Source organism: Sinocyclocheilus anshuiensis, unplaced genomic scaffold (genome assembly GCF_001515605.1).
Source record: "Sinocyclocheilus anshuiensis isolate Anshui unplaced genomic scaffold, SAMN03320099.WGS_v1.1 scaffold452, whole genome shotgun sequence".
Taxonomy (NCBI): domain Eukaryota; kingdom Metazoa; phylum Chordata; class Actinopteri; order Cypriniformes; family Cyprinidae; genus Sinocyclocheilus; species Sinocyclocheilus anshuiensis.
Window position 1 is genome coordinate 93,862 of NW_015555719.1, and position 23,645 is coordinate 117,506.

Genomic DNA, 23,645 nt, shown 5'->3' on the forward strand with positions numbered 1-23,645 from the left:
TCGATTACATTGTTACGCCAGTAGGTGGCGAAAAGGGGCTGTTAAAATGTATCTGTCTTTGAATCATACAAGAGATTCGTTCAAGAACGCTGATTCATCCAGTAATGAAACAAGTGAGTCATTTAATCATTAATTCATAAATTACATGCAATATTGTTTAGTTGTCTAATGTTTTTTCTTCAGAATCATTAGAACCACAACTTCCATTGGGGGAAAAAAAAACCCTCAATTTATCCAAAATCATGCAGTTCTATTTTGCACACAAACAGCTCTTAAAGAGTCCAGTTTTTATGTAGCCTGTTTATTTTTGTTCATGGTATTCAGCTCCAATAAATGGTTTGCAAAAAAGAGACACAGGATAAATGTTTGATATCATTATTTAATCACATTGGAAAAGAAAAGAATCGGAATCGTTAAGCAGAATCGGAATTGATAAAATTCAAACGATACCCAACCCTAGTCATATACTCATTACCGCACCTTGAATGACGTGTGACCCAAAAATCACAATGTCCTTGGTGACGTTAAACTTTATTTACTACATAATAATTAATATTTCATGAAGACATTTGAGAGGCTGGTGTTGGCCTACTTGAAGGACATTACTGGACCCTTGCTGGACCCCCTGCAGTTTGCTTACTGAGCAAACAGGTCTGTGGATGTTGCAGTCAACACGGGACTGCACTACTTCGTCCAACATCTGGACAAACCAGGGACATATGCATGGATCCTGTTTGTGGACTTCAGATCCGCTTTCAGCACCATTATCCCAGATGCCCTTCTGAATAACACAGCTCTCTGTACCCACCTCCATCTGTCAGTGGATCACCAGCTTCCTGACAGACAGGCAGCAGCTAGTGAGGCTGGGAAAATTCACATCCAACACCCACACCATCAGCACTGGAGCTTCTCAGGGTTGTGTTCTCTCCCCACTGCTCTTCTCCCTCTACACAAATGATTGCACCTCAAAGACCACTCTTTCAAACTCCTGAAGTTTGCAGATGACACTACTGTCATCGTTCTCATCCAGGACGGTGACGAGTCTGCTTACAGACAAGAGGTTGAGCAGCTGGCTGTCTGGTGCAGTCACAACAACCTGAAGCTGAACACGCTCAAAACTGTGGAGATGATAGTGGACTTCGGAAGAAACCCCCTTTTCTCTGCCCACTCACCCCTTCTCCCTTCAGGCAGATGCTACAGATCTCTGTGCACTAGAACATCTAGGCATAAAAACTGTTTTTTCCTCCACGCCATATTACCTGTGTTCTGTAATTCGTTCTCCATCTCTAATTACTGCCTCTTTCTCAAATACTATGTAAATACATATGCACATCTCTTTATTTATAGAACTGTATATGGAGTAAACAATGCACAAATCTGTACATAAATCTTCTGTTCCAGATTCATACACATTATTATTATTATTTATTGTTGTCTTACGATTTAAATGTTTTCTGTTCTCATGTCAGATATTTATGTATGTATGTACAGTATGTCTGTACAATGCCATCCAAAATTTGGGATCAGTAAGATTTTTAATGCTTTTTAATGGAGTCTGGAGTGCTCATCAAGGCTGTATTTATTTGATCAAAAATACAGAAAAAATGTAATATTGAGAGATATTATTTCAATTTCTAATATTGGTTTTCTCTTTTAATATACTTTAAAATATAATTAATGTATGTGATCAAAGCTGAATTTTCAGCATCATTACTCCAGTCTTCAGTGTCACATGATCCTTCAGAAATCATTCTAATATGCTGATTTATTCTGAATACTTTCCGTACCCACTGTATATATATGTATGCATGTATGTATGTATGTACCAAGGGCACCTAAAAAAAACCCACAACAAATTCTTTGTGTGTCTGTGCACACTTGGCAAATAAAGCTAATTCTGATTCTGATTCTGACAAAAACTAGCACTTGGGCTGGGCGATATGACCTAAAATCAAAACCTCAATAAACGGAACACTTTACCTTGATTACAATTATTGAACAATTATTTTATTTATTTTTAGTCTTTTTTTTTTTTTTGCCCTCAGTTCATTAAAGGTTTGTACTGTAAACTTACTCAACTATTAAAGGTGGGATATTTTTTTCTAATGAAAGAGTGCATTTCTTATATTTGGGATTTTAAAATAATTGAAGGAAACAAACTATTTATTATTAGTTGTTGATTATTTCGAACAATTGAAATCAAAGCTTGCTTCTAATGAAGACGTCTTATGAAAAGTCACATTTCAGTTTAACTGTAAAAAGCAAGTTTCCAAAAAAAAAAAAATAATAATAATAGAAAATAACTTTAATTTTTTGCAAACAAAATAAATGAATATTGCCATGTTAAAAGTAGAGAATAACCAGCGTCTCTTGCAAACAAAATACATTTTAAATAATGCAATGTGAAAAATGGAAAATAAATGATAACTTGCATCTCCTGTAAACAAATGTTTTAAAATGTCTGGATCCAACCCTTACAAAGATCTGAGATGACCGAACACTTGAGAAGAGATGATGCCAACCCCCTAGAAGACCTCAGATGATGCTAACCCTGGAACAACATATAAAACTACCAAATTTTGCTTAATCGCAACATATAATCATCGCAGTTAATAGTGTTCACCGTCTGTTTGATTACGTGTAATTTGTAATTATATGTATGATTTTTACTGCACATTTCTGCCATAGTCACCACTAATGCCCTACTCCTAAATATAATGTAGAAACTTAAACATTTCTGTAAAGCTGCTTTGCAACGATTTGTATCGTGAAAATAATGAATGTAAATAGAAAACTGCTGATTAAGAGAAATAGCATGCCACCATCTCAGGGATCTTGTCATGTCACGCTATATACGCAAGTATTTACTCTAGGTTACTACTGATCATTCGCACTGAAAACGTCATTGCATCTAAAACCACGAGACGCAGTGCTCAAGAATGGTTTTTAAAAAAAGCGCAGCGCTGAATGCCTACTCTGCCATGTTGCTGTCAAATAGAAAAGTTGCCATACCAACCTTCTACTGCAAACAAAAGCTCGCAACTAGGGATGTCACGATACCAAAAATCTAGTAGTCGGTGTACCTAAAGCATAACTTACAGTTGTAAAGCATAACTTACAGTTCAGATACAAGTTTTCACAAAAACAAAAAGTTTTATAAAATGATAAACTTTACATTTCAGCCTTTAAACCATTTTTAAGAAAACAGACGAGTCAAAAGTATTAATTGTTATATTAATTTAAACAATTATGATCAATAGATTATTATATCAATTAAATAACATAAATTAGGGGTGTGCAATATTGACAAAAAAATGATATCTCGATAATTTTCTGGGATTTTATTGATAACGATAATTAGATAATATTTTGCTGAATGTTTTATTGTGCTGGTACCTTATTATAATTGTGCTGACAGCTGACTCCTGAATTTTTTGATATTCTTCATATTCTGTGTGGTCAGTTTACAGCAGTGATAGAAATGAATTATTTCCAACAAGTTTTATGGGCATTTTTATCTTTAAACCATTTTTTCTAAAAGTGTGCACCATCTTTTGAGTCAAATTCTTGCATTTGGGCTGTTACCAAGCAAATGAAATCAGTATCAACAAAATTAATCTTTGCAATGTAGAGGAAACACAGATGCTGCATTAGAAGTGTCATTTAGATGAATTTACACACTGTTTAATGCAGCTCAGAGGGACATGAATGCATTTAACCTGCAGTTACAAATGCATAAATAATGTTTTGATATTTTAAACATAAAACATTAAAAACTGATGTTTGAAATTATTTTAAAAATTAAAAGATACCATAAATGTGAAATTAAAACCGCCAGTAGGTGGCAGCAAGTCACTGTTAAACTGAGTCATTGCGATTGAACCATCATTTAAACGGTTGATTCATTCAGGAAAGAAACACCGTCCTGTTGCTCAGAGATGTGGCTGTGTTTGGAATGATTTTTGTTGGAGAAATAGAGCAAAAACAGGCAATATAGTGTCTAAAACGTAAGTCTCTTAATATTAACTTCTTGTTTATTGAACTGTTGTATAAAATCAATATCACATTTGTAATCATGCTGAATTTTGGAGAAAAAAATACGGCACTCTTCGTGTGATATTAACTATATGAAATGATTTAAATATGGTGAACGTGATTTCAAGTACAACATGTTCCTGGAACAATATCCTTGTTGATCCTGGAACAACATTCCAATCAACCAATCAGAATTGAGGTATAACTTTTCATTCACCTATCATTTCCCTCTGATTTTAGGAATAAATTATGGCTAGGGTTAGGTTTAGGGGAAGGGACTGGGTTAGGTCTATATTTTTGGACAGTAATGTTGATCCAGGATCAACAAAAATGTTGATCCAGGAACATGTCTTACTTGGCAAAATCACGGCGACCGTGAAAGAACACACTATAAATGCACACGCGCACTAGTCTAACCTGCTAGGTGTTTTGTTTGCTTTTCGCGATATACTAGATAATATCAAATCGCACATCGTTAAAACAACAATAACGATATTATCGCAGACCATGCATATTGCACACCCCTATTCGATTTTTATAATGCACTGTCTTCTTATCGATCCACCAGTTCACATTTAAAGTGTAAACACAGGGTAAAAACATGGGTTGATTTTCGCATTGGTCTGAACTCTGAACAAAACATCAGATTTATTGAAAATGCTCTTTCATTCTGACAGCAGGTGGAGCATTTGGTAGAAATATAACTGTTTCCCCGGTAACGGCAGAACACAAAGCAGTGCAGCGCTCATGTTTATTTCATGAACTCATAACGTTAGCCTTTTGAAGTTTAATCGTCACACTCAGCCATATCGCAGTTCTGGTCTTTCCGTCCCCAAATTTAAGACCTCTTGAAATCATAATTAAGACTTTCTTGTACAATTTAAGACTTTTTAAGGCCTTAAATTTGATACAACTAAATTTAAGACTTTTTAAGACATTTTTATGAGTCCGCGGAAAAACCCTGTGCGCGCTCTCATTTAAATCTCACACAATCATATTCATATATCATCACCATCTGCCACGTGTAGTTCTTCTGTGTGCTTGTAGGCGTTTTTTTTCTTCTTTTTTACACTCTGAGGACCGAGTGAAACACTTCCAGGCGTATGCTCTGCCTGCCCCCCATCAGTTCCAGAAGAATTGCAGCTGCTTACGTTACTGAAGAAAAACAAGTACCAACAGGATTTTAAAATGTTCATACCAACTTGGTACCTTAGTATCGGTTCTCGTGACATCCCTACTCGCAACGCTTGCCCCACCTCCGGGGTCTTCTGACTGGTCCACTGTTTTGGAACTGCCATTGATGAGCGGCGCTGCATGTAAAAGTTTAAATTAATTTAACGCACCACTCACGTGCGAGACACCGCAAAAGATGCGAACACAACGGTCATACATGTCTGTATAGTGCTGACTACATGCACGGAAGTATGTTTTTAAGGGGAAAGTATTAATAGGATTTAAAAAAAAACAAACGAAATAACAGACATGGGAAAATTACATCAGTTAGAGGTTCTGAATTTCAGTTTCGATTAATCGTCCAGCCCTAACTAGCAGTGCTATTTTTATAATCACGTCACTTCTTTATAATCATGGCACACAATATTTGTTTGTACGCATGCATAAATGTACAGTATGTGTATATGATTCTGTTCACTATGTGAATAAAAAAATATCACATTATTCAGCTACTTCAGAGTGCAGCCATTCTAGCTGTTCCTGGCTTGCACAATAGCAGCCTCATGTGCACTGAGGTTGTGGCATTCAGCTGATAGCATAGAGATAAAATGTGCATTGAAAATAGTTTTCAGTGTTTTGTAAACCCATAAAGCCCTTAACCAAGCCATCTGATATCTATTTTTTATTTTGACCTCTTACCCAAGTTCTCTTTATAGTTCTTCCAATAAAAAAATAGTTATGTTATTGTGTGACGGGTGTGATTCAACGGTTAATAAAGCTGATCCTTTATCAAAATTTGATGCTTATATGAAGCTTATATTGCAGGGCTTGACATTAAGCCTTGACATGTGCTTGTCCTTCGGACAATTAAATCAGTCATTCACTTGTCCAAGTAAAAAAGTTACTTGTTCGGGGGAACCCCCCCCCCTTTTTTTTGGTGTAAATGTAATTATCCATTCTAAAGCAACAGTCTCATCAGTGCTCTATGAGGTCTTACTTTAATCAGCAAATTTTTTATATTTGCCTAAAATTGATTTCTAGGACACTTTTTAACTTTATTAAGGGCAATAGTTTCCTAACCTTACTAAAAGTACGTGTCATAATTTACGTGAAATTCTTACATTTTATCAATATATTCAGTTAGAATAATTAGACTCTGTATGGTTGTTACCATTCAAATGTAATCAGTATCAACAAACTCCATCTTTCCACTGCAGAGGAAACACTGAAGCTCCATCGAAAGTGCCACTGTTTAACCCTCTGGGGTCCGAGGGTGTTTTGGGGCCTGGAAAAGTTTTGACATGCCCTGACATTTGTGCTTTTTTCAGTTGCTTACAAACATTTGAATGTCTAAAATTTAATAACACTGTAATCAGCACAAACTGGGCTACAATAATATGTGAGCAGCATGTATGTACGTGATTGTGTTTTTGAGAAAACAACGTTTATGCGTGCTTAGTGAAAAACTACAATACAATAGTCCACATGCGCGGTGTCTCATGTGGACTATTGTAATATCAAAAGCGCGATCGGGCGCGTGGGCGTGGTCACATTAGCGATAATGAAGGCGACGGCCAAGACTTGACATAAAAGTAGACCCTTTACAGATTTAAATGCTGTATTACTCTTATATGTACGGTCAAGTATGAAGGAGCATGTTAGTTCTGTTCGCTGTCAACATTCAAATCTGCAAAAAGTTCTGCCGGCGGAACTGTCGACCCCAGGAGATTAATGAAGATAAGAGGTTCCATAAATGCATTTACCCAGTAAAATTGCAAATGCATAAATAATGTTATAAGATTAATGTTTTACTTCTTTATCATATACAGTAAATATGAAATGTTGGAAAATGCAATGAATGATACTTTTAAATATGAAACCAAACCACCAGTAGGTGGCAGCAAGTCACTGTCTTAATGAGTGAGTGAGTCACTGATTCAACCAATTCGTTCAAAAGGCTAATTCAGTCAATAAATAAAGCAAGTGACTGGCTTTATGAATGGCTCACTGAATCACTGACAAACCAATTCGTTCAAAAATGCTGAATCGTTCAGTAACGAAACACACCGCTGTGTGTTGCTCGGAGATGAGCGACTGTTCTGCTGTGGCTTTGCTTAGAACTATTTTCGTTTGCAAAAATGGTCAATAATGTGTCAAAAATGTAAGTCAGTTAATATTAACTACTTGTTTATTGAACTACTGTTGTATAAAATCAACGTCTCATTTGCAATTGTGCTGGTGCTTGGTCGTGTTGTGTGGCTTGGTCGCTTAGCTATATCATATGTTATATAGAATATCTTTTTTTTCTACTGCAGTATGTTTGTTCATGTCTGTTTCTTTGTGTGTGTTGTTGCGCCTATTAGTTTTGATTTCTCCGCGAGTCAGATAACGTTAGGCTGCATGAGCCTCAACTGACAATACATTTTCCGTTATGAGTCACCATTTACACTGAAAGTAATAAAATCAGAATCATTCTCATCAAAGTTTCGGTGCTGCCCTAGTTATTGTTTGTTATTGATGTTTTAATCAGGTTACTTGTCCAGTCGGGCAAGTAAAATTTTCTTTCACTTGCCCCCTCACAAAATTCACTTGTCCCGGACAATGTCGAGCCCTGTTATATGCTTAATTGTATCATTCTGCCTCATAGTTTAATGATCTAGGTCCATCCATTAATTCCCCAGTCTCTGACCTTGACAGAAGATTGAAACTCTTCCCATAAGGCACCAGGGATTTGTTCAGAGAATGACAACAGAAGATTCAGACAGCTCCTAAGAGGAAACAAGAACATCTAATGAGTAAATACACTTACACTGTATTTAAGAATGACTCACTTGTTTACTGATGCACTCATTTTTAATTAGTGAACAGCATAGCAGGACACTATATGGTTAAATAGTGAACAAAAATCAGTAAGCAAATATGGACGTTAAGGTATATACATTGCACCCCAGAGAACTGCAGCTCTGCAGCAATTTGAACTAGAACTGCTGCACAGCTGAATGACATATTTAAAACAATAACGAATGACATAATGAGTTCTGTTAGCCACTAAACTCTCTCTGTATAAATGGAAAATACCACCCGTTCTGAAAACCAGGCACGTTGAACAGTTTCTAGACTTTGAAAACATGACACGACCATCAGCATTAAGTCAGCATTATGCACTGGTCAGTGGAGGAGAATGAATATTTACTAAATATTTGTAAAATATATTTATCAACTTTCATTTTAGGCATGTCATAAAAAAAAAAAAAGTAAAACCCAACAACTATACTCATAGTAGCTCCCTCTTCCACCCAAAATAATTAGTCTGAAAATGGTCAGACTGCACACTACATCGCACAGAAAAAATACTAGGGTATAGTGTCTGATTTTGGACACAGCTTTAGTCTCCCATATGCTCCTATGTGAAAATTGTAGGGATGCACCGATATGAACATTTTGGCCGATACCGATAACTGATAATTCTTTATTTTTGAAAGCCGATAACCGATATGCTGGCCGATAAATCTATATCCAAATTTTTATATACTTATAACAACGCGCTGAAACACGGCAACTAAACCCAAAGAATTCACAACGTTTTATTATAATAATGTTCTCATTAGAATGTTATATACACGACATTCCCAATCATAGTTATTAATGTTGTGCACTGCTGTTTGAGCTGCGTGCGCTGAGCTAAAGATGATCACCGGTAAACTGAAGCGCTCTTTTAACTTAACCAAACGCATTCTATACGAGATAAATCAGATATACATCAAATAAACACAATAATACAACGTACAATTGCACAAAAGGCTGCAAACGAACAGCGCGCATCTGAAGTGTCTCTGAAGGAAATAATGCATTATTTATCGGCTTTAAGATATCGGCCAAATTTTCTTATCGGGCCGATACCGATAACAGAAAAAATGAGCATTTATCGGCCGATACCGATATGGTGGCCGATATATCGTGCATCCCTAGAAAATTGAAATATATTTGTATATTTGTGGCACGGGATTGAAGGTATGGCGCATAGTTTTCCTTATTTCCACAGGTTCAGCACTTATAATGCAGGAATTTCCCCAAACATTTATTCACTAAAGCATGTAAGCTGAACGAGCAAATGAATACACAGATTATCAGATCAAATCAGTAGTTTGACAATTTTCTGTGGGATGTTCACAAACAGTGTGACTGATTCTCTCTCAATACAATGCAAAAATGGTTTTCACATCACCACATTACGCATACACTGCAAGTAGCACGCTGTGATACTTCCAGCATGAAAGACATTTCCATTATTTCCATTATAACTGATTTTAAATTATTCAAGTACAAGACGAAGCAAAAGAAAAGAGAAAAACAGTCCTTAGTAAAAACACACCGCCATGTTCAGAGCTGTTTTTGATGCGTGTCGTGGGTTTCATGATAACGGCGATGGAATGTGTAAACACAATTTACACGATTAAAAGTGCATGAAAATCTGAATAAATCTCTATGGCTTTTCTCTTCCCTTTCACAAACTGATCCATCTCCCATTCTAAGTTACGTTTTTTGGCTGTTTACGGTTTTATTTATTTTCTTTTTCTGCTGAAAAGACTCCAGGGGGTAAAATACATGTTTTTTGGAGGGGTTGCCCAAACCGCAGACTTGGCAACACTGTAGTGTGCCAACTTGATGCTTCCTCTGAAGACTGCTTAGATGTGTTCGACTTGAAGCGCTGCTTAGACCGATTGGTGTGTGTCATCTGCGAGACTGCGAGAGCTATAAGAGAGCGGATGTCTCCTTATGCTTTCTCTCGCCGTACTTTGATGTAATGCAACGATCGATCTTCAAGTCAAACACACCTCTTTACTCTCGCGTGTCACGTGACCGAGTGTAATTGCAGCCTCTGCGGTTGAAAAATAAGCCCCTGCGATTGAAAAATCGCGTTTTTTTCATATCGCGATATTATCGCAAATGCAATTAATCGTTCAGCCCTACTGAGAATGCATGTACAGAATGACGCGTTTGGTGTATGATAAGGGCCTTTTGCACCGCGGGAACCTTTTCATATAATACCAGAACTAATTGTGGAACTACCCACTTTTTGGCGTTTTCGCACTGCCTTAACTGGGTGCGATTTTAGTACCGCAAGGCAGTCGCCTTTTTCGAGAACCAAATTAGCTCCAAAACGCCCTCACCCGCCATGATTCAAAATGCCGCGTAAACATACTGTAAACATGGTGTCAAATTATTTTGCAAGTATGGAGAACAGCGACAGATGGACGGACGCTGAAGTGCAGGCACTTGTAGCAAATGTAGCACTGCCAGTTGTCGTTAAACTTAGTTTCCTTTGTTGAACGCCGCGCACAAATGACGTCGCTGTCGACCGGCTAACGTCACTTCCTATTACACACTGTCGGTGCGAATGCAACCCTTTAAATGGTACTGGGAAATAGTTCACGCAAAATCGTCCCAGTACTTTAGTACTGTACATTTAGTTCTGGAACTAAAGCGGAGCAAAAGGCCCTATATATAGGTAATAGCACGTGCAGCGGCAGCCTCCAGCGGGTCCTAATGCCTGCTCAGTAAGGAGTTTTAATTCCGTAAGGGGCGCTGTGGGCCTACTTCTAATAAAATTAAAGCAAAATGCACAAATAATATTTAGACTGTGTTTCTGATTAAATAAAGCAGTAATTGATGCCATAAAATCATGAGTATGTTTTGATTTAAAGGTCAGAAGCTATAGCTTGCATGAACAACAACAACAAAAAAAAAATCACAAACATGACACTTAAATTAAATAATTTTATATATACTGATTTATTCATTAATGTGTAATGTTATATTTTTTAAACAAATTATGAGCTCTAAAAGATTTTCAGAATTTTTACAACTCTTTTGCTTTAGACCATTTACAAATGTTAAATCATAAAATAAAATGTTAACGTTACCATTGCATCTTTCTGGAAAAAAAAATGCAGTGATTAATATATAGTTTATTTATAGTTATTTTCAAATCTTCAGTATACTGTCATTATAAAAGCACTTTATTATTGTTTATTTAATTCTAACAAATAAGTTCTTGTTAAAAACTAACCAAAATGAAAAATAATTATATATCGGTATCGGCATCGGCCAAAATGAGTTGAAAATTATCCGGATATCGGCAAAAATCCAATATCGTGCATCCCTATAAAAAACCTCAAAAAAGAGAACAGGCATGCAAAGCTATTGTGATATATCAATACAGAGAAAATACCAATGAAAAATATACTCACCATGACAACTTCTCCAGCACATCTGTGATGTGTTCACATTCAGGGCTGAGGAACGGGCTGGCCTCAGCACAACACATTATAGCTACTGTATACATCTCCAAAAGAGGAAGCGGATCTTCATCTGCTCTCCACTGACATCCATGATGCATCAAAACCTGCATGAAAAAAAAAAGAGCCATAAATGAATGGTCCAGCCCAAAGCCATTTCCAACAAAGGGATGTAACAGTAGTAAAGAGTAATAATGAAATATGGTACATGCTAGATCTGACAAAACAGCAGTGATTTATATGATATGCAAATTAAAAATATTCAAATCATATATTGATAGGATCCTAGCATGATTTATTGAATCTGCTGGTCAAAGAATTTTGTCACAAACTGATAAATAATGAATTGAGAACAGCAGTTTTCTTCAATAAAAGAGACAACAATTAAAACACTGTCTCTTTAAGTTACATCTGCTGAGTTTTTATATAGATAACGGTTATAGGATTATATATAACATACATATTTTTTTCCCTGAATAAAAGTACAGGCTGCTGCTGCTACAATAAGCTAATGAGTTAGCCATCAGGAGCAGTTGACCATACCGTACAAACAAACGGCATGATTGCAAGATTTAATGATTTTAAAAGACAATCATGCTTCATCTCTCCCTCACACAGCTTTCTGTGTTTTACCCATCACATTTATAAATGATTGTATTATTATTGTTAGTTTTGTTATCGTTGGTCCAGCGATGCAAACATGCAGCATCGTCCACGAACAAAGACTGATAGATTAAAACGCATGAATAAAGTCGTACTTGACAGAAATCCTGACAAAAACTATTGGAGGCATCTAGCGTCGACTCTGAGCTCCTTTTTAATTCAGAGATGAGATCCTGAAATTTGTGTCTGAGGGCCACAACCTCAGTCGCGCTGCCCTCCTCCTCCGCCATCTTCGCTGCATTCACACCAGCCCAAATATCTCGAACTACTACGGCCAAGGCCTGATCCAAATATTCATGACTCGTGCATTCGCTATTAGATGGTTACCAATCAACGTCAGCACAACCTAATTAATATTCACAATAAAATCTGCATCACAGCAACTTTACCAAGCGATGTCTACAAGACGTATTTAATATTTATGATTGTGAAGCAGTCGCCATAGTAACTGATATGAAGTACATCAAAGCACCATAATTAATATTTATCACCGATTTTTCGTCATAGTAGTATTCGAAACTTCGCATTGCACACACTGTCCCAGCAATGGCGCAGGCGGTATGCGGGCGTCTCTTTGCACAGAAATTACTAAAGAAGAAAAAATAATAATAATCACTCTCGTTTCAATCTCATAAAAGAAACGATTTAAAGGAGAGAAAAAAACTTGAGATAATATTGTTTTTGCTAAGTGTATTCGTCTTATTAAGATTCAAGTGGCTTTATTGGCATGGCAAAAAAGGCTTTGCATTGGTAACAATAAATTACAGACATACACGTTTACAGTTTTGATAAGAACAACGAAAATGAAACGACAAAAAAGTACACAGTGATTTGGTTTCTTATTTAAACGTGTTGATCATTATGTGTTATTGGTGGTCCTGTTGCACTAGCTAATCTTTTATCATGACAGGACATCACAATCCAGCTTTGCATATTTGCTGCGTTTCTCTCAGCATACGTGGGAGAATGTTCCTTTATGTAATCAAGTTCAAGTCTTTTTCATGGGTTTTGATTAAAATGTTCTTTACACTGAGAAAAAATGCTTCTTATAAGAACTATTTACTGAAAATTCTTCTTCCAAAATGGTTCTTCTAAGGCTTTAATCAATGCGAAAACCCACTTTGAAACTTTTGCGTGTAGGAATTTCAATCACCCTCAATCCATACAAAGGATAAAGCAAGTATAAAAGTGATGGAGAAAAGAAGAAACAAAGCATGTCACAAGCAATCATATTTTAAATTTAATATATGGATTTGAGTAAGATGACAAAATAAGTGAGCAATTACCAGCAAAAGAGGGCTTAAACTAACAAGCAGGGTGCAGTGATGGTGTTTTCTTGCATTTTATTAGTGATAAAATATCACATTATGTGCTCTTAAAATGTTGGTTGCAATAATGATTGCAACCTTTTGAAAAAGAAGTGGTGGAAAAAACACCCAGCCTTGACAATTTACATGGTAGAAAAGTAAATAAGCACAGCTAACAAAATTCTAATAAGTGGCGTAAAATGACAGGTAGACTGGAATATAACTAGTTTTAGGCAAACACAAGCAAATCTTGAATGTCACAATGTTTTTTTTTAAGACTTATGATAGTAGCAGGTACTGCAGTAGCAGTCTGTGTGGTTCACTAGTTTGACATCATTGACAAGCACCTACAAATAAATACAAAAACAATATTTGTTATATACTCAAGAATAAAATAATATAATGAAACATAATTTTACAGCAATAGCAGTTAATGCTAATTTTACCCGTTTAACTTCTTTGGCTACACAGCATGTAGCTTCTGATGTGATATTTTTTGGAACAAGCATGGTTTTCTTGGACCTCAGGGGCGTGGGGTAAGCCCTAGAAAAGCAGCATCCCATACACTGATAGACAGGAGCTCCAGGTTTTGAGAAAATGTTGTTCTCCTTGAGTTTGCAACTCCTCACATCCAACTTGTATAAAATAAAAATATAATAGTAAAGGAAATGGTCCCATATGAAGTATCAAAATGTAGTCATTGGTTAGCAACTTACAGTTATTCATATCATTTCTTGGATACAGTTGTCCAAGACGAATAAGCATAAAAAACAATACTTGCTCCAGCATATCTTGTCCAAAACATGACTATAACAGAAGAAAAAAAGCTAAAAAGTGTACATACATCAGGCTACACAACTGCACTCATATTTTCAAAATACAAATATGTACACAGACCATTCTTTGTACAGTTTGCTACATTTGTACATTTTAAATGTATTCTTTAAACTCATAAATATTTCATTTGAAAAATTACCTTTGTTCTTGACTTCCTGCGAGATGATCAATCTGTCTTCTCAGAAACCGGTATAGCTACCTTTTATACCTTGCTTACGTCTGCCCCGTTTTGTGTGTGTGTGTGTGTTCATGACCAAGTGTGTGACTGTTCCCTTGCTGACCTTGTAATCCATTAGGTAAATGAAGTAAAGGACTGAATATGTACTGTAGTTTCAATGAACAATATTTTGTCTTTGAGATATCTGACTTTTATCGTTTACATTGTTGACTGGAAACCCCACCCAGTTTGTACAGAAAAATTTGCTCTGCTGTTTTTTTTTTTTTATTAAAACCTTCAGATTGTTAATGATTTACGGACACATAAATTATCCTGTAATTAATGCTGTCCTTAATCTCTTCTATAAACACACAGTATCAAGTGTCAAGGTTGAATGTTTGCTTTGCCTTCACTATCTCTCAATCTTTCCATCTGCAGCAAATCCACAAGACCTTGGTTTGGATTATGCAGTTTCATGCCTGATGCAAAGGTAATTCAATATTTTCAATGCCAGATGGAGAGTCACATAAATAACAAACTGAGATTGTAGGAAATGACAATGGCAACATGCAGACATATTCCCAAAAAATGCACATGTTCTCTTTTCTATTTTATGCTACCGGATTTTCAACACTGCAGTTTATTTGAAGCCTTTGGTCTAACTTTTGTGCTACTTTGTAAATTTATTGTTCTGCTTCCTTTTACGTTCTCCAGTGTACAAAGTCCTTTTTTTTTTTAAGACCAAGTAAAGAAACTTTATAGAACAAATTTAAGTGAACACAATACATCAACATTTTGCCTATAGGGAGCACATGATGAAAAACAACTTTCAACAGATCACCATTACTTTAAATTGTTTTACAAAAATTATGGGTTGAATATCTCTGCTCCTAACCACTAACTTATGTTTCTGATCAGACCCGTCAGCTATACCCCTTTATGACACTGCCTTTCCACTTGAGCTATGGATTCAAATACATGCAGTTTATGAGAACATATTATTTTAGTCCTTCGACTTCAACATTTGATGTTCAATTCAATGTTACTGATAATTCCTTAATAATTATTCGTAAAATTCACTAGCAATTTCTGAGCGAAAAAAGCTGGTGAACCATTTACTAAACACATCAACAAAACTAACAAAAGCAGCACTGCAAATGCATTTAGCATGAATTCAAGTATTCTTCTATAAATCTGAAATTGAAACAGCAGTTCTAACAAACTATTTGTTGTCATTAATAATGGAAGTGACCACAAACTACAGTCAAAATCACCAAACGTACTCAATTAGTTTTTTTTTTTCTTTTGGAGACACTTAGGCTGGAACAAACATTTATCCAATCTAACTCCAAACTGCAAGATTCAGAAAAGGTGCATCTGCACATCTTTCTATGGTTACTGGCAGATGAATCAGCACATAACTGTCACTAATTTAAGTCACGGAGATATTATGCCTTCTCTTCACTTTAAAATGAATTGCAACAAGAAAACAATCCCTCATGCAATTTAATGCCATGACTTAAAACTTTCTGCTCCAATTGAATACCTTTTTAAGGCCAGAAAGTGTGAATTAAGACAGAAATGTAACAATTTTTGTGTGACGACCCATGATCATGATTTGAGATTTAAATGATCAATTTAATAAATTTATCCTAACCTCATTTATAGACCACTTCCATTCTTTGCACTTCCTGACTGGATATAGAAAGCTAGTGTTATAGAGTTTTTTTTTTTAAGAAAAAACAAGCAGTTATAAAATGAATAGAGAGTGCAAGTGATAGAGGGTCAAGTGTTTTTTTTTTTATAAATTTTTTTTTTAATAAAAAAAAGAAAAACAAATAGCTAAAATAGATTTAGAATAGAGTGCTAGAGTTAGTGTCAAATAAAGATGGAAGAGATGTGTTTTTAGCCCTTTCTTGAAGATGGCTAAAGACTGAGCTGCTCGGATTGAGTTGGGCAGATCATTCCACCAGGAGGGAACAGTTGATGAAAAAGTCACTGAAAGTGATTTTGTGCCTCTTTGGGATGGCACAATATAGCGATGATCACTTGCAGAATGCAAGCTTCTAGAGGCCACATAAGTCTGACATAATAAATTTATGTAAGGGGTGCAGAGCCAGTGGTGGTTTTGTAGGCAAACAGTGCCTTGAATTTTATGTAAGCAGCTATTGGTAGCCAGTGTAAATTGATGAACAGAGGTGTGACGTGTGTTCTTTTCGGCTCATTAAAGATTAATCTTGCAGCAGCATTTTGGATTAATTGTAGAGGTTTGATAGAACTGGCTGGAAGACCTGCCAAGAGAGCATTGCAATAGTCCAGCCTGGATAGAACAAGAGCTTGAACAAGGAGTTGTGTTGCATGTTCTGAAAGAAAGGGCCTGATCTTCCTAATGTTGTATAAAGCAAATCTGCAGGACCGGGCAGTTTTAGCAATGTGGTCTGAGAAATTCAATGCTCAGTTAGTCCTATGCAAGTATTTATAACAATGGTCACTGATTTGTGATAATTTTACACATACTGCTTGGCACACCTACGGAAATGTAGTGATTTTAAGACAGGCAAAAATCATTCCTTAGAACAGCAAAAGCAATATAATAAAAAAAAAATATTTAGTCAGTACATTGTCCCAGTAGCCTATTTTACATTTAATTGCATTCAAGTCATCCTGTGTGTAGCACTGCAGAATGTAAATATGGTTTTAGCCACAAGAAGCCAACGATAATTAACAATAATAATGACAATAATTTGACAAGGATACTGATAAATTTATCTATGGTGATTTTTATTTATGACAGCCTCCAAGCAGAAGGGATACAACCAGATGTGTAAACAACTGACAGAGATGTCATTGTTAAGATGAAGACACAAAAAAAAAAAATAAAAAAATAAAAAATCTTAAGATTCTCTGAACATAAAAGAGTGCCAGGGAGTGGCTTCAGGGGAAAGGTTCATTATTATTTAAAACTGCATTGGTGAGCTGTTAACATATTGCAATAGTTAAAGACTACTAGGCCAATTTAATATGTTTGATTAAATCAATATCATTGATGGGAGACACCAAATAATTTAAATCAATAACACATTAATATCAAGAAGAGGATATCCTAGATCACCGAAGTTTCCCACAACAGCCACTAGATTTGGACTAGTCATTAGGTTTGGGTTAGTCATTTTCATTGGTTGCATTTTCCTCCTATATTTTCTCCACCTTTTAATTTCCTCTGATGTACTCTGAATGCCCAAAACTTTATTGTACTGAGTTCTGAACATAATTCACAGGGGAAATCTTTTAAATGTAGAAGGTCCCCCACTTATCCACCAAACAAATTCTTACAAAAAAAGAAAGAAAAACAAACAAACAAACATCTACATCCGTGGTGCGCCATAATCATCTGGCATCCTCTCAATGTTATACCTGAAAAAAAATATTATAACAGTTATATTAATTTACACAGGTGACAAGATAATATTCTTGTTACAATAATCGGTCGACAATTTCAATCAATCGGTCGGACTTGAAGCAGTGCACGCCAGTTAGAAATTTTGTCCGACTTGAGATGGTGGCAATGCCACGTCACTGTAATGTATGCCATCAAAGTATTGTAAGAGCGATTTGAGAGCAGTTGGCTGCCTCAATCTGCACAGCTTCTCCAGAGGGACCATGTGTGTTTCATGTTATTCTGACACCTTCATTTCCGGTATTGCTCTCAAATCTGTCTTTTTATAATAGAACTAACTCATTTCATGCATCCCTAATACAAAACTAAAATAAAATAAAATGCAATTTTAATGTTATATTAATAGTTTTGGACTATGTTAAACTTTATTCATCTATATATAGGTGATTTATTAAACAGTACTTAAAATTTTGAACGAAAAGTGTTTGCTGCAAGTTAAAAAAGGTTCGAAATGTCTAACAAATATTGTATCTAATCCACTCAATCTATGAAAAAGTACACAAACACTGCCAGATCATCACTACAGGAAGCAGAAAGCGTCTGACTTCAGTCAAATTCTGGAGTTTGCACAGAACCTTCTTACTTGCACTCACCAGCTGATAAGGCAAACCCCCCCAGACCCACTCCTCAGTAACATTAAATGCACAATATGTAAGATTTTTTATTAAAATATCCAAACACCACTAGAACAGTTTTATATATTTTGCTGACTTGTGTACTTACATTATCCCAAATGTTTCGAAGAATGTTTAAATCCAGAGAAATAAGCAATTTTAACTAGTGACACAGACCGCGTCTATAGTGTCATTGTGTCGCCTGCCAATGTCATCATACACCCTCGATTTCCGTTTTTTTTTTGTAGAAAACATGGAAACATCAAAGACGCTTTAATATGCTATGCATTTTATTAGACAGGTGATGACCGCACAGAGTAGAATTATAACAGAACTTTCAAATTTATCTATTATTTTTTTCCCCACATACGCACGACCGGAAGGAGCGGAAGCAGTCGACTGTGGCATAATAAAAGCTCCGCTGCTTTCGAGCCGTGCGTCGCATTCGTGTGTGTGTGTGTGTGTGTGTAGGTGATGTAAAAGAGGAAAGCAGACATTTGGACCAAAGCACTGTGAGGCAAGGGAGGGGAGACTCAAAATGTGTCTATACTTAAAACGCATTTTTGCCCCGTTTGTGTTATTTTACTACTTACACAATTATTTAACGACAACTCCCATGATTCCACACTCAGTCACAGCGTCATCAAGCTACGCCTTTGTCTCTTTGTTTGTTTTGAATACGCACCCTCCAGTTGCAAAAAATTACATATTGTGCCTTTAAGGTAAGACTTAGCAAAGAGAGCTTGAGTACCTGTGATTGGAGATGTACATGATGGGGACTCCTGGGATCTTCCGAATCCTCCTTTTTAGGTCCCTGTCCACCGTGGCCACAATGTAACATTTGTGCTAATGAAACAAACGGGAATGCTTTAGTCACAATGTAAAGGGTATCAGCTCTGAGATTGGAATTGTTTCATAGTCTCATTTATTTTATTGATTTGTGAATTTACTTGATTTTTACTCCTAATATACTGTATATTTGAGAATCTCATTTTATTTATTTGTTTGTTTGCTTGCTTGCTTTTGTGAACCCTCTACATTTTCTGTGCCTTAACCTTCATAATGCATTCAAAATCTGCATTCGACTTTTGCATTCCTGGGTCCATTTGGACCTGGTGGAATGAAAGCTTATTAAACAGTCATATTTCTTAACTATAGTCATATTGTATCTGATCAGTAACTTCTAATTAATTAGTGAATATGCAATTATTTAAAAGTTTTGAATGCTAGTGTTTTTACAACATTTTAGCCTATTTTTTATTAAACTGAACCATGAAAAAAATGATCATCAATAGGTGTGCATATTCATGTTTATCAACAAAATTCAGTCCCAAAAGTGTGTGAGAGACATGGGAAAGAAGATAATTTTTTTGAGAGAAAGCACATTCCTGCAGCTTCTGTAGAGTAACGCCAAGGTCATGGGTTCGATTCCCAGGGAATGCATGAATTTATAAAATGTATACTTTTAGCACATTGTAAAAAAAATATTTAAAAAATTCCAACAACAAAAAAACATCTACCGGTGTATAACTGTAAATTATCTCACTGATCAAAAAAGTCTGAATAACATTGTGTGAAGACTCAGTTGATACTCGGGTCAAAATCTGGTTATATCTCTTAAAGATTAGATTATAAATGGCCAAATGGGCACCCTGAATTAACTGAAGTTCAGTTGTTTATCTTTAAAAGAAAAAAGTATCATCTGTATGCAAAATGACCCACATTTGGTTTTTGACCACTGAAAATGTGTACAATTTAACAAATTCTTGGAGCAACACTATGATTCCGTTATATCTCTGGAACCATATAGGGCCTTCAAATGAAGCAGAAAAAGATCTAAGAACCAAAATCTACAAGGATATTAAGATATCTTTAATACATTTTGGGGGGGAAAAATATAATCAAAGTGCTTTTACCCATTTTTTTAACCCACTGTCACAATTGGCATATAATGCAACAGACTTCTGTATGTAATTTGGTTCCAAATCTCAGGTGAAAATTGTTACAAATAATGATGCTGCCATCTTAGTAAAGGTAAACAATTATAACCCCACAGATTACAAAGTTCTCATACCTGCGTTACTCTTTGCACCAAGCAGTCATCAGCATACGTTCCTTTGTGTGAGCAAGGTAATCGATCAAAGCGGGAATCTTTTGCAATCCTACAAATAAAGCTCAAATCAGCATAAAAACCAAGGAAGAAAGTGTAGCCACTTTCAAACATAAAACCTGTTAAAACCACAGTGAAATGCCAATTTTAACTTCTCTGGTAAATGCACCACATCTACTATTCACATACACAACAGCTTTCTATCTTTTATGTACACCGTTACCATTCCAGATGCTGACCACTTTTGATGAAATTACCAAAAATACACTTTAATACCCTGGAAACAGGGCTTCTCTCTCTCACTCAATTTTTGGGATTTTGCATAGAATTTGTGGGTGTCAGAGAGCCGCTATTAATATGCCAGACATTGCAGGAAAAGTGGGATGTCTGCCATTCATAAATCAGAACAGAAATGATGACAGATTGCTTCTATTGTCCTCATTTGTAAGTCACTTAGGAAAAAAGCGTCTTCTAAATGATTAAACGCAAATGTAATGTAAATTCTGTTGAAACTATAATGTTATCAAATTGGACAAACTGTTCAAATCTCATTTACGGCAAATGACATTGCTGTCCACAATGTAGTTAATCTTATGACCACTGCAGTGGCACACACTGCAACAAAGGTAGAACTGAAGTTACTACTACTTAGGCCAGCAAATGCTGCAGCTGATTTACCAGCATTTCAAAAACTCTAGATAGATAGAGCTCTAAATAGAAAAATGCCTTTTAATTACAACATTGCGAATTAATGGTGTCCCAGCACTTTAGTTTTAACAGTAAAAGAGTGCAAGATGTAAGTAGCTAAATATTTGCCAACTGTTTTATGAAAGAAATGTTAAACAACCGACAGTATTATGTTTTTTTTTGGTTAAGTTTTTTCTGTTTTACATAGAAAATATAGGTGTGATTCATGTAATTCATAATTGAATGTGATTTAGAGTGAATGTGTGCACATTTTAAAATAAAACTTTTATTTGCAAATAGTTCAACTTGATTTTACAAACAAGATTTTACAGCTTTTCATTATTCCCTTTAAATCTTTAATTTAAATAAATAAAAAAGGACATTTAAATAAAAATTATTATTATTATGCCCCGTCCCCAAACACTAGTTTGGTCCTCAGTGTTCAAGACACCGTTACTGTTACATGTATGTCATGCAAGTGTGCATTACCGCAAAGCCACTCGAAACTTCATCCCTAATTTCTCAAGCTCAGCCATCACACAGTCCGTTATGCAAGGAACACCTGAATGAAACAACAACAAAAAAAATATTAGCTTAATTATTAGCTTGAAAACTACAAATGTACGTTAGTAGTTTAGTCAGATTGTGTAAGTTGTATGAAGATCAGGGGCTGTATGCATAAAGCGCTCAGACAGGGTAAAAATGTAAACATTTATATTAATACATACAGGAAATTAAAATTGGCCTTCCCATTTCATTCATCAAAAATTATACAACAAAGAAACCTGTTACTAAAATACCATTTTGTGTTGTAATAAATCATGAACAAATGAATGGTGTCATTTAATACTATTACATCATACCCTTGCAAATGTATTACTGGTTAATTTAGGCTACATCCACATGAAGCCAGAGCTTTCCCGATCCAATCTTTTTTTCCCCTCGTCTCAAGAAATATCTGCGTCCACACGAAACCACAAAACCGACACAAAACGATGTAGTATACATGCCAGACCAGTATGTGGCGCTGTAATTCTGCCACAGAGATGCACTAAAAACGGAGAAGACGACTTGGACTATGTGCATAAACCTTGCGCACGGTATACAAACGAACATGGAACAATACATTTATTAATCTGTGTTAATGTTAGTTAATAAAAAGACAATCGTGCAGTGTTTGTTCATGCTTTTGTTGCCGTTACGTGACGTAGCGGTGTCTGACTAGGGGCGAGACGTGGGCTGATGACATCATCGTTTCAGAAAATATAAGGATTCGCTGTCCACACGAAAACGCAAGGGCGGCGTTTTCAGATTTATCCACTCTGGGACCTGGTTTCAAAAAATATCGGTTTCACTCTCCCAAAACGCCGGATCCGTGTGGACGAAACGCCTATATGATACAAAATGTATGCGTATAAAGCTAATCGCGTCTCCGTGTGGACGGGGCCTCAGTGGTTGAGGGCGGCCCCTTTTCTACACAACACTTAGGTGTGATCTGTCCTTAAGAGCATTTCTGAAGTTTTATGCATATGACCCAAGATCACATTTTATGAGTAATCAGTGCAGATGCCACTAAGACCCAATAATAGAAAAAAAAATAGTTTCCAACTAAGCCTATATTTAAAAAAAAATAAATAAATAGTAGAAGTAAATATTATATCATTCATGATAATCGTGCAAAACAAATTATAAAAGCCTTGAATTTTACACCAAGCCCAGCAGTTTAAAATCAACATTGAATGATAATGTCCAATTACTAGTTTTATTTGTTTTATTTTCATTTAAAAATGAAAATTACCATAATTTACTCACTCATGTCATTCCAGACCTGTATGACTTTCATTCCTCTGTAGAACAGATAAGATATTTTGAAGAATGTTTCAAGAGTTTTTCTTGCTTACAAGTAAAAAAAAGACTAAAGTCTTAAACCCAAAGAGATATTCTTTATACAAGTTAAGACTTGTCCACGCCTACCTAAAACGGCTCGTTCTAACACGCCCCCAACATGTCTACATCACGATGTGGGAAGATTTGCATAACGCCGCCTAAATGTTCACGCAAAGAAAGGCAGCGCAACTTTTATTCTCACTGAAGTATTGTTGCTGCCGCCGCCATGTTGTGGAGATGCTGTGTGTTTCATTGTGAAAGCGAAACTACTTTGTTTGGCCTTCCAAAAGAGGACGATATCCGCTTCGTCATGCCTACCGCTGAAGAAATACATCAACTTCGTCCTGTGGATCGCCGGATCGGCTTTCACCGTGGACGAAGCGGAGTCCAGCCTGGGGTCGTCACATGTGGTTGCCGCA

The 23,645-nt window shown here is 36.0% G+C and overlaps 3 protein-coding genes across 4 annotated transcripts in view; all 3 read right to left on the bottom strand.

Annotated features, from left to right (window-relative positions):
- The window catches only part of znf292a (zinc finger protein 292a), a 52,095-nt gene extending 39,683 nt beyond the window's left edge, over window positions 1-12,412 (bottom strand). The window contains exons 1-3 of the mRNA XM_016465514.1: window positions 12,266-12,412; window positions 11,460-11,614; window positions 7,898-7,976 (exon numbers count right to left, since the gene is read on the bottom strand). Of these exons, the coding sequence (XP_016321000.1) occupies window positions 7,898-7,976; window positions 11,460-11,614; window positions 12,266-12,400 (369 nt within the window). The 5' untranslated portion in view covers window positions 12,401-12,412. The remainder of the gene's footprint in view (window positions 1-7,897; window positions 7,977-11,459; window positions 11,615-12,265) is intronic.
- A 1,062-nt stretch (window positions 12,413-13,474) lies between these two features.
- cga (glycoprotein hormones, alpha polypeptide) lies at window positions 13,475-14,282 on the bottom strand. Its single transcript, XM_016465505.1, is given in 5 exon segments — window positions 13,475-13,824; window positions 13,924-14,097; window positions 14,099-14,112; window positions 14,194-14,246; window positions 14,248-14,282. Coding segments are annotated over 5 exon segments (351 nt in total). The 3' UTR covers window positions 13,475-13,749.
- A 2,949-nt stretch (window positions 14,283-17,231) lies between these two features.
- fcf1 (FCF1 rRNA-processing protein) overlaps window positions 17,232-23,645 on the bottom strand; it is a 19,491-nt gene continuing 13,077 nt past the window's right edge. For both annotated transcript variants that reach the window (XM_016465513.1, XM_016465512.1), the window contains 4 exons: window positions 21,829-21,901; window positions 20,617-20,704; window positions 19,294-19,388; window positions 17,232-17,885 (listed from right to left, as the gene is read on the bottom strand). In XM_016465513.1, the coding sequence (XP_016320999.1) occupies window positions 17,837-17,885; window positions 19,294-19,388; window positions 20,617-20,704; window positions 21,829-21,901 (305 nt within the window). In that variant the 3' untranslated portion in view covers window positions 17,232-17,836. The remainder of the gene's footprint in view (window positions 17,886-19,293; window positions 19,389-20,616; window positions 20,705-21,828; window positions 21,902-23,645) is intronic.